The sequence below is a fragment of the Mustela putorius genome, unplaced genomic scaffold (assembly GCF_011764305.1).
Source record: "Mustela putorius furo isolate JIRA1106 unplaced genomic scaffold, ASM1176430v1.1 tig00003834_pilon_pilon_pilon, whole genome shotgun sequence".
NCBI classification, from domain to species: domain Eukaryota; kingdom Metazoa; phylum Chordata; class Mammalia; order Carnivora; family Mustelidae; genus Mustela; species Mustela putorius.
The window spans coordinates 12,926,510-12,942,768 of record NW_025421987.1 but is presented as its reverse complement, the minus strand read 5'-3'; the positions used below and the strand labels follow the sequence as shown (position 1 = coordinate 12,942,768).

At 35.1% G+C, this 16,259-nt stretch overlaps 1 protein-coding gene across 1 annotated transcript in view; it reads left to right on the top strand.

Moving 5' to 3' along the window:
• GBE1 (1,4-alpha-glucan branching enzyme 1) overlaps positions 1-16,259 on the top strand; it is a 270,697-nt gene that overhangs the window by 246,458 nt on the left and 7,980 nt on the right. Inside the window, exon 15 of the mRNA XM_004770826.3 lies at positions 14,026-14,143. Coding sequence (XP_004770883.1) covers positions 14,026-14,143 — 118 coding nt within the window. The remainder of the gene's footprint in view (positions 1-14,025; positions 14,144-16,259) is intronic.

The window sequence follows — 16,259 nt, the reverse complement described above, 5'->3', positions numbered from 1 at the left end:
TACAATACTGAAATGTTAAGAGGAGAGTGATCATAAAGGATGGCTTGTGAAAACTACGTGAATCCCAGCCAGAAAATATTTAAAGCTAAGGGAACAGATGAGTAAATAGTTGAATTTGACCTGAGATCTTTGAAATATTTTCATTAAACTGCCGCAAGATGTACTTTTTAAAATGTAAATTCAGACTCTGACATTTGCAACGTGTACACAGAGTTTCTAATGAGCAAATAAGGTCACTTGGATGATTCACTGGAGTATGATTGCTGAAGGCAGAGAGGTTGCTATGAGTTGCTTAGTTTCCAGAAGCCTTTGAAGCATGGTTATGTAACACTCTGTGTTTATTAGAATCTATGCTTTATGCAACAAATAAAAACAGAGGGCTTAAGTTTAGCTAAATGCCATGTTCCATCAAGAATTTATATATAAAGGTTGATTTCTAGACCAAGAAAAATAGAGCATCTCAACTTTCTAGTTTTCCAGGTTATATATGTTTTGGCTTAAAAAAAAAAAAAAAAAGCTTAAAAAAATACAAGGTTTTCTCATAGAACATCTACAACAATCACTTTGAGCAGATGCAAGCATGTTTCTTTTTCTTGTGTGTATATGTGGGCTTTTACTCTATGCTACGATTTAATGATGCTATTCTTTATGTCAAAGAGATGACCCTACTAACAATTTCATATTTAATATAGGTCCTACTTTGTTTTTATAGCTTCAAAATAGATGTGCATTAATTGCTAGGTTCGCCTTCTTTAGTTTCATGATGACAGTAATACGTTTAAACATTATCTAGAGGTCTTTTTTTTTATCATTTTTTATTGTTAAACATTGTCCAACAATCCCTATGATTTAATGATAATAACAGATGCGTATCCCCCCCCTCCACTGGCAATAAAGAGCCTATGATTTAGCATCATTCTTCTACCCAGGAATTTAAGATGAATCATAAAGTAAGAAAAACATTTTGCATGATTAAAATATTGCAACTCCTATAACAGTTTTAGATTGGCTTAATATATATTCATAAGACTATAGGTGGTAATGAATAATGAGCAGGCCCTTAAAACACAAATGGTTTTAGGTGGGTTCTTTTTTCTTTACTTTTTTTCTTTTTCTTTTTTTTTCTTTCTTTCTTTCTTTTTTTTTTTTTTTCTTAAATATAGGAGTACTATTTCAGGGTCTCAGTATTCTGAGATATTCAACAGCATTTCTGGGGTTTTTTTGCTTCATAGCTCAGTTGTGTGGTAATGGTCTCCTAGGCTCCAGAAATTCAACTAACAATAGCTCATTCAAGATTTCTGTCCTCCAGATCTTGACCTTCTTTGAGAAAAGAGAAATCAGAAACATTACTGTAACCGTTAAAAACAATATACACTTACGTAACAGTGGCTTTGCTAATAAGGGGGAAAATATTTGTGCCCGGGTTGATTATTTTTACCAATCTGTAAAAAGAGGTACTGGTATGTGGAAATTGACTCTGAGGTATGCGTAAGACTTAGAGTCTACCTGCACATTAGCAGTTATATGTTTAGTTAAAATGTATTAGGTACCACACATAAAGCTAAGTTTCTATTGGATGGATGGTGATGAATAGAAGGAAGGGCGGTCAGAAGTGGATGGATGGCTGAGTGTTGGATAGATGAATGGTTGAACACACGGATGGATGGATGAGGTGCATAGATAGAGGATACAGCTACCTAATGGGAACAGAACACCTGGAGTTGTTTAAAATTAAATAATTGAAGTACAAAGATTACTAGAATTTATTGTCTTTCCCTTCAAGTAGATATTTAATTAAATGGTAGAAAGGAGAAATTGATAAAATAATAGGATGCATCATGATTTTGTACAACTCAAAATTAATACAATAAAATATATTGTCAGAATACTTGATGAACATACTTTAATAAGAAGCTCTATCATCCATTAGAAACTTGTCATATGCCTTGCAGTCTACAAGCACTTTACACTTATTATCTCATTTAGTAAACTTTTTCCTTTCCTAGCAAACAGTATTGCTTATATGGAAGAAGAAAATATTGGCCTGAAAAATTCCATATCTAACCTTTCTTTTAAAATAGTTCTTTATTTAATCAGTCCAAAACACATCACTCTCAACTATTAAAAAAAAAAACAAACTGTAATTGTAGTCATCACCTTTCTTTATATCTGATGCCAGTGGTCTTTAAACAGAGCATTCTGTGTCTAAAATAAATTTCTAGTAGTGAATGTTAAATTGCTTTTTCCTTCTGGATCTCAGTAGAAATTAGCCATTTATTTATTTATTTATTTATTTATTTATTTATTTATTTTAGTAAATATCTTCTGCCATCCTTAAAGCTGTTTAGATCTCCTGTAAGTGAGGTATTTTCATTTTCATTAGTTTCTGTTAAGCTGTTCTAATTCAGAATCTCACAAGGTCAAACTGAGTAGTAGTGTTTTACTTATATGTGAAAATAGTACGTGGATACTCCAGAAGATTCTTAAAATGAAGCCATGATATAATTACTGGTTCACTGTAATTATTGAAGGACTCCCAGGAAAAATATATGGATGCTGCAACCAAAGGGAGAGTTTGTTTCTCCAGAGTAAAGTGGAAAAAGTAGAGCTATGAACAACTGTGTTCTTGGAAACAGTGTTTTCAGTTATCACCATGTGTAAGACTCATTTCTAATCCTACTAATGTAGTATTTCTTGGCCTAATGGTGGAAAACTACCTAATTAATTCCTATTATGTCTGTGAAGTTTATTTGTGGAATTAATTGATTCTTTTTGGTTGCTATATGGTATTAATTGTGAATTAGGAAAGTATTCTTTAGATGTGATTGAGAAAAATTATTTAATTAATGTATAACTTAATGAAATACAATCATATTAGCTTCTACTGGCACACAGTAAGTGTTTCATTACAGGAACATTAAAACAGAAAATTATTTTGTCTGTAAAATTACAAAAATTACTGTAATTTTTTTCCTCCATCCATTTCTATTTGGAGATAGTCCATTATTTTCACTTGAGTGCCTTCCCTTTCAACACTCTTCCTTTCTTTCCAGCTAAGGAACACAAGAAAAATAAGTTTTTCTGATGATAGCATTCTTTTCAGATTATGAAACATTGTTTTCTTCAGTTTGTTTTCTTACTAACATTTTTGTTTCCCAGAGGCTCACTAGTTCTAAGTATTTCCAGTTCTTATATGTGTAAATGTTGAGAAATTTGTTCTTATTATTAGGATAGTGGTTTAATGCATGGGCTCTTCAGATAGAACAGGACGGTTTAAGCGTTCAAGTTCCCTCTCTCGCACTTGTGTTATAAAAGTAACCTCACTCTTTCTTAGTTTGCTCATCTTTAAAACACCTACTTGTAGAATTATTGTCAGAATTAAGGGAGTTAATGCATATGAAAGGCTTAATTAGCATCAGTGTCCCACTCAGACCTTAAACTCAGCACTGTTACCTGCTGTGCTCATCATTATCAGCTCTAAAAATGCCTTGGAAATTTGGTAATAAAAGAAAGGAAGGGAAAGATGGGAGGAGTAGGTACTGATCCTATCACCTATTAAGTATGTACTCCTGCCCTACCTTGTTTGGTTCTTATTCCCCAGGTCACCACCACAAGGTGATCACTGTCCTGTCACAGTCTTGGAATTTCTTCTGCTCCTGGCTAAATCCTTCCCACGCCCTTGTGTTACTGGCTCACCTCTCTGCTTTTACTCCCTTGCTCCATCTGCTGCAGCACTTGAGTTCCCTCTCCTCTGCACCTGCTTCGACCTATCTTTTTCCCTCAGGTCCAAATCTAGTTATTTATTCTCTTTCCTTCCTTCTACTCTTCCCCTGAAGAACTCACATATGCTCATAACGTCAACCTTTCGTGGATGGTCCCTAATCATCCCTCCTACGTCGATGTGTGTGCTAGTCACCGACTGTAACTTTGGGATAATGACCATTAGGTAATACCCAGCAGCATGGAATCATGGATTTTTGAGAGGCAGCAGAACTCTAGCATGACCTGGTTCAGCCCATTGAAATTAGATAAAATCGCTTGGTTTAGAAGATATATTTTAGGACATGGTTTCCAAATTAGTATCAAAAATCAAACCTGCCTAACACTTTACATTGTGTGAGTGTTTTATTTACACTGACTCTTCTTATCATCACATCATCTCAGTGATGGGGATCAGGCAAGTATTCTTTTTTTTTTTAATTTTTTATAAACATATATTTTTATCCCCAGGGGTACAGGTCTGTGAATCACCAGGTTTACACACTTCACAGCACTCACCAAAGCACATACCCTCCCCAATGTCCATAATCCCACCCCCTTCTCCCAAACCCCCTCCCCCCAGCAACCCTCAGTTTGTTTTGTGAGATTAAGAGTCAGGCATGTATTCTTATCCTCAACTTAATATGAGCACTAGAAAGATTTATAACTTTCACAGGATCATATTTCTGGTAAGTGAATAAATGTGATTTAAATCTGCTGCCTCTAATTTCAGTGTAGTTTTTCCACGTGAGCACCAGATAATTCACTTTTTTGTTGCCCTGTTGAGATGCCATTAAAGTAGGTAAAGCATGCCTCGCTAATTATTTGTAATTTTATATTTCCTTTGTGTTTCTTTGTAAGAGTTAATGGTGCCTCTGACTAAATGTCATTTCTCTGCAGTGTTATACTGTCCTAGTTTCCAACACACTTATAAACACATCAGTTTAAATGGAATATTTTTTGAACAAATATATTCATTTTAAAAATAAATTTTTTAGGGGTGTGTGGGTGGCTCAGTCAGTTAAACATCTGACTCGATTTGGGCTCAGGTCATGATCTCAGGCTCAGGAGATGGAGGGTTGGGATCCACACTGGGTGTGGCACCTGCTTAAGATTCCCTCTCTCCTCTCTCTGCCCCTCCCCTCTCTCTCTCTGTCTCCTCCTCATACACAAATAAAGAACAAGCAGACTTTTTAAGGGTAAAGTAACTTTTTAAGGAAAAAGAGGACTACTCAAAATTTTTATTAAACCAAGATTAAACCTAAGTATATTTCAGCTTCAAGTGCTGACTGGGAAAGTGTAGATCTGAAGGACATCAGAGGATAAAAGGGTTTAGGGATGAAACATCCCATAAAACAGAGGAAAGAACACTTTACAAAGAAGTGAAAGATAAGAGTTCTGCTTTCATCAGCTTTCTTGATAAGCTGTTGCTCATGTTCTTCCTTTAGCAGTGGAAGTTAGGACCTATATGCTGGATCCATATTATGGGGATAGCCTTACAGCACAGGAGTTCTAATTTGTTTTAGCTACACACAATAGATCTGTCTTGGACAGGTTTAGGAAGATGAACCTCCATGTAGATATATATTAGAAGTGTATAACTGTATATTTCCTTTTCTTACCTTAATTTAGAATATAGAGAATTCATCTCTGGTGACATTTTGTCTGCTGGCTGCCTTGGACAATTTACCTAAAGAATACATAGAATCCTGTCACGGTATTCAGTTAACTCTCTCATGACCATAATAGTCTCGTCCCTTGGAATTTTAGTAATAATTCGACGGTCTAAATAAAACATTTGTGAAATAACTATAAAATAAATAATTAAATCTGCATATAATTTGGTTCAAAACCTTCCAGAAAGCTTGGATTATATAAGTCATTTCCACGTCTGGGTATCATGGCCAGAACTTTTGTGGATTTCATTTTGAATAGGACAGGCATGCACTTTGCAGAAATAACTTAGCCACTTTACTTCTTGCTTGTATTATTTCTTCCACCAACTCAGTAAGATTAAACCAATATGATTGTTTTAAAGATGATTGCCAACTACTATGTTAGATTTATTATACCCCTGGAAAATATATTTATTAGCAGTCACATATGTGGTTAAAGCTCTCGCACTCATTTTTTTTTTTTTTTTTAGACCCTACAGGGAAATGTTTATTTTGAATCTTTTCCTTTACAATAATTAATCTAGGTAGAGTTACGATAGTTATGGGCCGGGTTCCCAGAACAGCTCGGGAATAACCGGGAGCGACGCAGCACGCATGGGCGGGTATGTGTGCCTGCGCATGCGCACACCCGATTGCAGGCTTTTCTGTATAATTTTTCATGGGAAGCTAGCTCAGCCCATTCTCAGTTTTCTGAAACACTGAGTGGGTCCTAGAGTATTATGATTTTCTATTTGCCGTGAAACTTATAAAAAATAAAAAAGGAATATACATTAACTATACATACAAGTTATGACTTCAGATAAATGTTTACTAACAACACTAAGATAATCAGCTTTCAAATGTTTAAGATTTCAGTGTTCTCAAAATTTGCAGTCTTTCTATAGCAGATGGGGAGAGAGGGGTAGAACATATTACTCCTAGACCTATATCCTGGCCCTGCCGAACTATTTTTTATATATTTTTATATACACACACACACGTATATGTATGGGTTTTGATGTTCTTTGCTTAAGTTCAATCATCTGTATAAAAAAGCTAACTGATGGGACACCTCGGTGGCTCAGTAGGTTAAGCTTCTGCCTTTGGCTCAGGTCACGATCTCAGGGTTCTGAGATGGAGCCCAACATCGTGCTCTCTGCTCAGGAGAGAGCCTGCTTCCTCCTCCTCTTTTTCTCTCTGCCTGCCTCTCTGCCTACTTGTGATCTCTGTCAAATAAATAAATAAAATACAAAAAAAAAAAAAAAAAAAAAAAAAAAAAAAAACAACCCTAACTGATGAGGTTGATAATGCAGGGTTTTTTTTTTTCTGCTGACTTTAGTAACTAAGTAATCAGTCATCCACTTCAACTAACAAATACATAAAATGTCTATCTCCAGGGCTCATACCAATCAGTTATTCACTTTAACTACTGAAAACTGACAAGCATTTGTTTTACTATTGTAATTTCTCCATACTAGACACAGTGCTAAGCACTCAAAATACATTGCTTTAGTTAATCTTTACAGCAACCGTCTGATATGGGCACCTCTGTTTTAACAATGAGAAACTGAGCTGCCAGGAAGTTCAGTAACTTTCCGAGACACACAGCAATTGCCAAAATCGGTATTAGAATGCATTTGTTGGACTCCAAAGCGCATGGATGTCCCCACCATATTTTCCTGTTGTAGGCTATTTCTCCTACCCTAGTCTGTCTGTAAGACATAGCTCAGATGATACCTACTTACTGCTTATAATCGTCATTATTTTTCAAGGACTTTGAAGTTTCCAATTATCTTACCCATTTATGTATGTTTCATTGGATTCCACTGAAGACTGTATTAGAGTAAGTTAGGGAAAAGCTATTTCTTTATAGTCTAAGTCAAAATTATTTTGAGCTCAAAAGCACAATGTGTCCATAAAAAATGTTGAATCTGCATGGTCAAAACTCATTTAGATGACAAAGTATATGGTTATAAGGTGAATAAAAACCTTATTTTTTTCTTTTTCAATTCTAAATAATTGCTAATGCTTCATCAAATAATTGAATTTACAAGTTCTTTATGTAATCATTAATGGCACAGACAAAAAGCAACAGTTTTAGAGGATGGTTAGGCTAGAAGTGTGGGCATATTTTTTCATTATTATACTTTAACTGTGAGCATATTTTTCATTATTATTCTTTCTTGAATTATTGAGAAACAATGTTTTTTTTTTATTTCAAGTTATATAATCTTCTAGGACAAAGAAAAGAACCTAGTTGGGTTAGTCAAAGTATTCTGTAAAGTATTTAGAATAATTTTCCTGTTTGCATAGAGAAGTATGTGGTACTCAGGACTTGGTATTATCATTTAGTTTGCTATTTACTGTTATATATCATTAAGCATGCCTAAGCATAAACTAATAATTTGCATGAAAATTTATTTCAAAAAGCATAGCAATTCATTAATTAACATGGTAGATAATACTTGAGCCCCTCATCCTTTGAGTTTGTTTTATTGCTGTTCTGCATTATACAGTTTCAAAAAATTTACAGCCAAGGAAATAAACTTGAAGGAATTGTAGTTAATTGAAGAAACCTATTGTTGGTGAACCAAGCACATCCTAGAATATAGAAATATACTTCTGTTTTGTACTTAATTAAAACATGTGGTTGTCATTTAAACTTTTAATTAAGACAGTACTCACAAACTTGAATGCGAATGTAGCTTTTTACAAAAACACCAAAATATTAATGTGAACTAATAAGAGTAAAAAAAGAAAAAAATTACTCCCTTATGGAGAAGTTGTGGTGTTTGGCGTTTATTATATCTTAAAATGCTCTTTGGTTATATTCAATAATAAATTCCCTTATTTATTTTCATATTACTCTCTGTTTTAATTTTGCTTTAGAAATATAACATTTAGGGATGTTTTAAAGCTAACGTTAAGAAGAAAAAAAATTTAAATGGATATTTTCTTTTTTATTTTAATGGATATTTTCTACTGAAAGTAGCATAGTCATAAATGCCACATTGCCCTAAAATGGTTTTGAAAAAATAGTTATCAGAATTGCTTTTCAATGATGAATTTTTAAGTTAATGTGTATTTTTTTATTTTTTTTAAGGATTTTATTTATTTATTGGACAGACAGAGATCACAAGTAGGCGGAGAGGCAGGCAGAGAGAGAGGAGGAAGCAGGCTCCCTACTGAGCAGAGAGCCCAGCGCAGGGCTCCATCCCAGGACCCTGGGATCATGACCTGAGCTGAAGGCAGAGGCTTTAACCCACTGAGCCACCCAGGCACCCCGAGTTAATGTGTATTGTAGATAAGAGAAGTAAATGTAGGAATGCCTAAATCAGACATGCATGCACACATACCAACACACATGCCGATTCATACAATATACAGCAACACATCACAAGAATTTGCTACTTTTGCATTTGGAAAAAGGCCAGAGAGAGCAACTAAAAGGCTTAATGTATGGCCTGGTGTATTGCCTAGGCATAATCTCCCTATATTTATATTTATGGTATATAGTTATAACTGAAGATTTTGTGGATAGTATCTGGCAATAAGTAAAATTCAACTCATGAAACATAAAAAGAGAAGGACTTTGTTAGAACATTGCTGGAAGTTGTTTTTAACATTGTTAAAAATAGAAAATTTCCTTTGCTTTCCAGAACTTGTTCTTACTCTACCAGAAGTTTGTCCACAATTCCTTAAAGTTTCATATGGAATATTTCCTGCCTTTGATATAGATTCTTTCTTCTGGGGTCATTGAGCTCCCAGAAGTCTTCAATCATGGTAATATGAGTGGGTTGATTAAAGAATCAGATCTGAAAATAACATAATAAATGCATATATTCTAAGATGTACATTTTTTTCACATTTAAGCTTACCTTCAATTGGGATGTGTCGTACAATGAATGGCATGGTAGTGATTTTTTTTTCTATTTATTTAAAGAGGATATATAAAATAATTCATCTTAAAATTGATGGTGGCTTAGATGTAAAGATAGATGGTAACTTACCGTCTTTGCCATCTTTATGGTCACCCTGTGCCTAGAGAACCCCTTTCATTGTCACTCAGTTTGAAACCTCAGGGGTTGTACCTTACAATAAATTTCCTTAGCTTGATCAGCGGGAGTGAAGTGAGTTTAGTGCAGAATGATATAAATGATAGTACTTCTTACATCAAAATCCTTATACTTTGAACAGACACTTTATCAAGTGGCTGAGCAAACACAGCAGCTTTTGAAGTATTTGAAGAGCCATTGAATTTAAGAGTCTTCATGCCCTCACTCTTCTCTAATCTTATTAGTGCAGGTCTTCAGAACATGGCTCTTTCTTGGTTCAAATTTAAGGACATAGATTATGCAATAATGCTTAAAACTTCTTATCTATTTCAACCTGTTGATATATCAAATACTTAGGAAGCTCTTGAATTTAAAATGAGAAGAAATCATAATATTTTTAAATGACATTCGAATGGATAAGGACCTATTTGATCTCTTTTATAGAAAAATCTTCATAAAATAATTCCATCATTCTATCATTTTTTTTCCTACTGTATTTTCCCAAATTGAGTGAGGTAAACTTTTTGGTCCAATATTTTGTATTCACCAATAAAATGACCAAATGAACCTAATGAACAAGAGTCGGTCTTGAACAAATACAATAAATGTCAGATATTCAGACTCCATAAGGAATGTTAAGAATTCAGCCTTTTAACATCAATTTTTTAAATTTAACGAGATCAGTCATTTAGATGAATATCACTTTATCTGCTTTTTAAATTTTTATTTCTCTCATGTTGTATTCATTCTGGCCTCTTTATCGTAAGAATCTCAACTTCAGAATTAAACGAGAAACTGTTTATGAGAAGATTTTGCCTGATTCCGTGTAAACTAGGTACCCAGGTATAGAGAGTAGGATCATTAGATTACATTGGACTGGTGTGTACATCCCAGCTCCACCCCTAAACCAGTTACGTGTCTTTAGGCAGACATACTCTCCCCTTCTTCTGTCTCCCCACATTGTGCATTGGTGTCCTTACTTTTCCATCCAAAAATCTCATGGATGTATCTGTGCCTCTCCATTCATAATGTCCGAGGTTAGCCATACTACTGTCTGTGGACTTCTAAGACTCCCGGCTGTTCTCTCTGACCTGGTCTTTTCTTTGTCCATCTCATTCTACCCCTAATCTCCAGGTTAATTTTCTTGGTTGTCCTACTCTTTCTCACCAATCTTCAACATTCTGTACTTAATTACCAAAAAATCTTAACAGCCTAGCCCAGCCTTCAAAACTCTTTATAGACAGTCAATCCTACCTTTCCTCCTTGACTCTCTCTCCCACTGCATATTCCTTTCTGCTTTATTTATAGACATTCAGGTGCATGTGTTATCTCTCCTTACAGCTGTAAGTTGTAAGTAAACTAAGACCATATCTTAGTCATTTTTTTTATCTTCCACAGTGCCTTATACATTTTGTGTACTTAGTAAGTGAGTGGGGGAGTAAAGATAACTTACTTTACTTTCCTCTAATACAAAAATATAAGATATGGAATTAGACCTTCCTTGGTGAATCAGAATTGTCCTAAATGTTTCAAAGATGTATTGAGAACCTTTTATGAAAAGACATTCTGTTAAGTGTGGGGAGGTAGCTATGAATGAAAGAAAGCCTTTTAAGGTATCTTGCTAGATTTATTCTACCTGCTACAGAATTGGAAACCATATTTAAAAGAATAATTTGAAATAAGTGTAAATTGGTTCAGAGTTGTATTTTCAGAGAGATATTCTTTAGTGAAAGATGGGGGTTTACAGGGATTTTGGTGCTGTTTGGGTGCCCTGTGTGTGTGTGTGTGTGTGTGCACATGAAAAAGAAGGAATAAGGGAATGCTTGAATGAGAGATCGGAAATCAGTAAATCAGTCCAGGTGCTCAAATAACCATTTTAAAATTGTTTGTTCTAAGCAGTGTCCCTAAAAGATGGGTTTTCTAATGCTCAAATAATATATGGCAGTAATTCACAATTATAACGCTCTTCCATAATCATTACTTTTTTTTTAAATTTTTTATTTTTTATAAACATATATTTTTATCCCCAGGGGTACAGGTCTGTGAATCACCAGGTTTACACACTTCACAGCACTCACCAAAGCACATACCCTCCCCAGTGTCCATAATCCCATCCCCTTCTCCCAAACCTCCTCCCCCCAGCAACCCTCAGTTTGTTTTGTGAGATTAAGAGTCACTTACAGTTTGTCTCCCTCCCAATCCCATCTTGTTTCATTTATTCTTCTCCTACCCACTTAAGCCCCCATGTTGCCATTTGCGACAACATGGATGGAACTAGAGCGTATCATGCTTAGTGAAATAAGTCAAGCAGAGAAAGACAACTATCATATGATCTCCCTGATATGAAGAAGTGGTGATGCACCATAATCATTACTTTTAATCTAGTGCTTTAAGTTATTATAATTTCTGGAACTCAAGAGTTGCTTTTATATTGTATTTCCTAGGTAATGTAGACACAGGGCTAAGTAATTCCAAAAGTGTCCACAGCTGAATTTATTCTTTAAATTATAGATCAGAGAAATAGGTCCAAACTGATGTTTTAAAAATTTTCGTTATGGCTCTTTAAGCTTTTGCTTTATGACTACAAATTATATGTATTAAGTGAGTAGATTCCAACCATTTTAAGTGTGAGGATCCCTTTCAGTGTCAAAAACAAATGGATTCTTTTATAACAATTGTTCTTTCAGTATTCTTGATTGAAAAAATATATAGACAAAACCTTACTCTAAATCTTGTGATTTTTGAAATGAATCTGCATTTTATTAATCAAAACAGATGAACATAATTTAAAATACAGGATCAGATGTGTATAATAACATAACTTAGTCTTCAGACAATGCCTAATGCAAATATAGATTCCCAGTCCTTTGTAATAACACAATTACTCATTCAGTGAAATCTTTTTAATAACACAGCTGCCAGTGAATATCAACCCAAAGGTTGGGAAATTTTGATGAGATATTTGCTTTCTTCAGACACTACTACCAATTATCTGTGATCTTAACTATTAATTTAATAATTGATACTCTATTTCAGAAGTTTTTAAAGTATTCAAGGACATCAGTCTCTAAATTGTCCTCATTTTTGTTCTTGTTTTTGCTTTTTGAAGATTTGTACAAGCACTTAATGAACTAGGATGAAGAACAAAAGCTAAACTTTAGTTGTACTAGTTCCCTTCATTCCACAAGGCTTCGTTTCTTTACGGTGTCCCCAGTTATTTATTTTCACTACCTGTGTTTTGCCATTAAATGATTTCAAATGCTCAAGTCATTTTCAGCTATACTGAGTGACTTTAGAATCTGCCTGTGTCCAGTAGTCATCTTTTGAATCTCAATCAATCTTTCTCTCTGTCTCTTTCTTGTTAAACACTAACATTCTGATTATCAGTTTGAATTTGAGTCAAAGCAGACGGACCTAGATTGAATGAAATGGAGCCATCCCCCCCACACACCAAAAGTTCCTTTAGCAAGTTTGACTGTATCTGTTACCCAGAGAGAGGTTACCTGGGCATGAAAATGATGGTTATTGTTGGTCACCACATCTACTTTTAACGTGATACTTTTTAATGAAAATATACAAGCACTTCTGAATTAAGGGTTTGTATACCAGAGAAAGAAAACACAAAGCACTTAATCTCTTTGTATCCCTCCTTAGGCTAGAAGAAAGTTAAGATTTCCATTTCTACTGATGTATGTTTACTTAAGGAATTTTGTATTGTCATGTCTAGACATTTAGACCATAATAAACTTGAACATAATAGCCATAGCTTTTATTTTATTGTAAATACAGTAATAAAATATATCTCATAATTCACCCAAAAAACTGGATGGTAAATTATAGCAGACCTTATGAATGCAACATGAATCTGTGTGTAACATGAATAGACAGTATGTTTTCATGATCTTGTTTGTTAGTAGCAGAAGGAGACCTGCTTAGGTCTGCACACTTCAGACATACATGGACACTTGGTTCACTTCTGTGTTCCTCACTTTGATAACCAGGATCTAGAAAACTCGAATGAAGTTGGAGTTGGGGAAGGAGTAAAAAGCCATTTCAAATGAGAAATTCTTAAAGGTCTCGGGATTACTTTTAGCATATATTTAGTAATAGATGTAGAGGACACTGGGAGATAGCATAACTATTATTAAATATATGAAAGGTTACTATATTTTGAATTTTCCTTTATAGCTTTTCCAGGTTGAAAAGTCCCAAGAAGTCAAATTTCTGCTCACTACAGAGGTGAATTTCTAATGAACAGAATGGGTTGTAGTAAGAGAAAAGTAAATTCTCTGTTAATAGGTATAGTCGGTCCTAGGTTGGATGATCATGTGATAATCTGTGATAGGATAACAAGGACCCATGAGTATGTGGACCAGAGTCTCTAATACCCCCTTTCAAACATGAGTATCTCTGAAATATTCGAAAAGAAATGGGTGTATAACACAAATCAGGATTTAACAGTGTTCAGAATACTCCCTTTTAAGTTACTATCTCAGAAGATATTTTATAATGTCTCATTTCACTCCTGAACCGTTTTGATTCCTTAAGAGCTATACATTCAAAATTGTGCTGGATACAGATGCAGCTGAATATGGAGGACATCAGAGATTGGACCACAATACTGATTTTTTTTCTGAAGATTTTAAACATAATGAGCGTCCCTGTTCTCTTTTGGTAAGTAAGGTCTTTAAGATCTATTCATTGCATATTAATTTAATCCTTTATTTTTAAAGCGGCGTTTTTGTCCAAAGAAACAACTTTGTGTAAGTGGCATGTAAAAAAACGAAACGAAACAAAAAAACAAACGGGGTGGGGTTGATAGAAAAGAAGTGAGCTGAAATATTCAGAGGCGGTGTGTGTGGTGCTGGGCTGAATTTGCTTTTGGAAAACTGATAGTAACAGGTATTTGGTGGACAATTGGGAAAGTTTGTCTATCACTAGGAATAAAAAATATTCCTTAAAAAATAAGGAGAAGGCATATTTTTCTATTTTTATGCAACACTTTACTTCCCTTCTGTTCTTGCTTTCTGTATAATCTTTTACATCCAGCAGATTTCTACATTATTGACTGTCTAATGAAGTTTAATTTAAAACACCTTAAGAGGGTCTATAAAAATCTATTGCTATTCTTTCCTGCAGTCAAAGACTGAATTCATTCTACTTACAGAATTTTCTGATTTCCTCATATCACTGAGAAAAACATTAAATCATATAACTAATTTTTACTCTGTGTTAATACGTACAAAAGGATATTGCTTTAAACTACAAGGCTTCAATTCTTTTTTTAAAATTCTTCTTTTTTTTTTAAGGTTTTTTTATTTATTTATCTGACAGAGATCACAGGTAGGCAGAGAGGCAGGCAGAGAGAGAGGAGGAAGCAGGCTCCCTGCTGAGCAGACAGCCCGATGCAGGGCTCCATCCCAGGACCCTGAGATCATGACCTGAGCCGAAGGCAAAGGCCTTAACCAACTGAGCCACCCAGGCACCCAAGGCTTCAATTCTTTTAAAACTGTAGGATCTAGAAACTCTCCAGATTTAGAGGAAGTCTTGTTTACTTTATGTCCAGATAGTAAGCTCAGATCCATTTATCTACGTTATTTTTTTTTCCTTTTCCTGACTAGTCCTATACCCGCCCCCGCTGGCCCTCCCTCCCTCTCATTCACACTCTCATTTTCTCATCCTCTTCCTCTTCCATCACTCCGCTTCCCATGCACATTTTTTTCATCATGGGAGGTCTTAGATGAAGATTTGGTTCACTTTTATGAGGTCAGAATGTATCTAATAAATGTATAGATAGTTTTATCACAGCTGTTAAATTCTCTCTTTTCCAAAAATGTAAGTGTAAGTCAAAGGGGAGAATCTGTAAGGGACACCTGGTTCCCCCATTTTTCTACCATATTCCCACCTTTAAAGTGGTGCAAGTGTATCACTTTGTAAATCACCCTATTGCCTATGGAATCAGCTTTCCCAAGACAGTGGCATAAAATAAGTGAGAAGAGCAGAGATAAGCAGGATTGAGTTGTGGATTATAGGCTCTGAGGAAAGTGTCATGGCCACAGGAGACGTGAGGGTTATTCTAACAGTATGTGTGTGTATATACGTGGTGATAATAATGACATATGTTTATGTAGCTTTAGATACAGATGTAAATACATATGCATTATTAAGAGGGTGGCCTGGGTGGCTCAGTGGGTTAAACCTTCTGCCTTTGGCTCAGGTCATGATCCCAGGGTCCTGGGATCAAGCCCCACATCAGGCTCTCTGTTCAGCAGGGAGCCTGCTTCCCCCACTCCTCTCTCTCTCCCTGCCTGCCTCTCTGCCTACTTGTTAATCTCTGTCAAATAAATAAATAAAATCTTTTAAAAAAATAAAATGATTAAGAGGGCTATCAGATTTTATCCACAAAGAATAATTGTTGTAGTTTGTCGGAACATTCAGGTTTGCCATGTAAAGTTGATAAGAATAGTTTCTAAAATGAATCTTATTTTTTTAATATTGTTTGAGAGAGAAAGAGAACACACAAGTAGGGGTGAGGGGCAGAGACAGGGTAGAGAGAATCTCAAGCTAACTCTGCACTGAGTGGGGAGCCCGAACCGGGCTAAGTCTCGCAACTCTGAGATCATGACCTGAGCTGAAATCAAGAGTCAGACACTCTCCGAACTGAGCCACCCAGGCGCCCCCTGAAATGAATTTTAAAAATTATCTTAGGAGACACCTGGGTATCTCAGTCAGTTAAGCATTGACTCTTGATTCTGGCTCAGGTCATGATCTCGGGTCCTGAAATTGAACC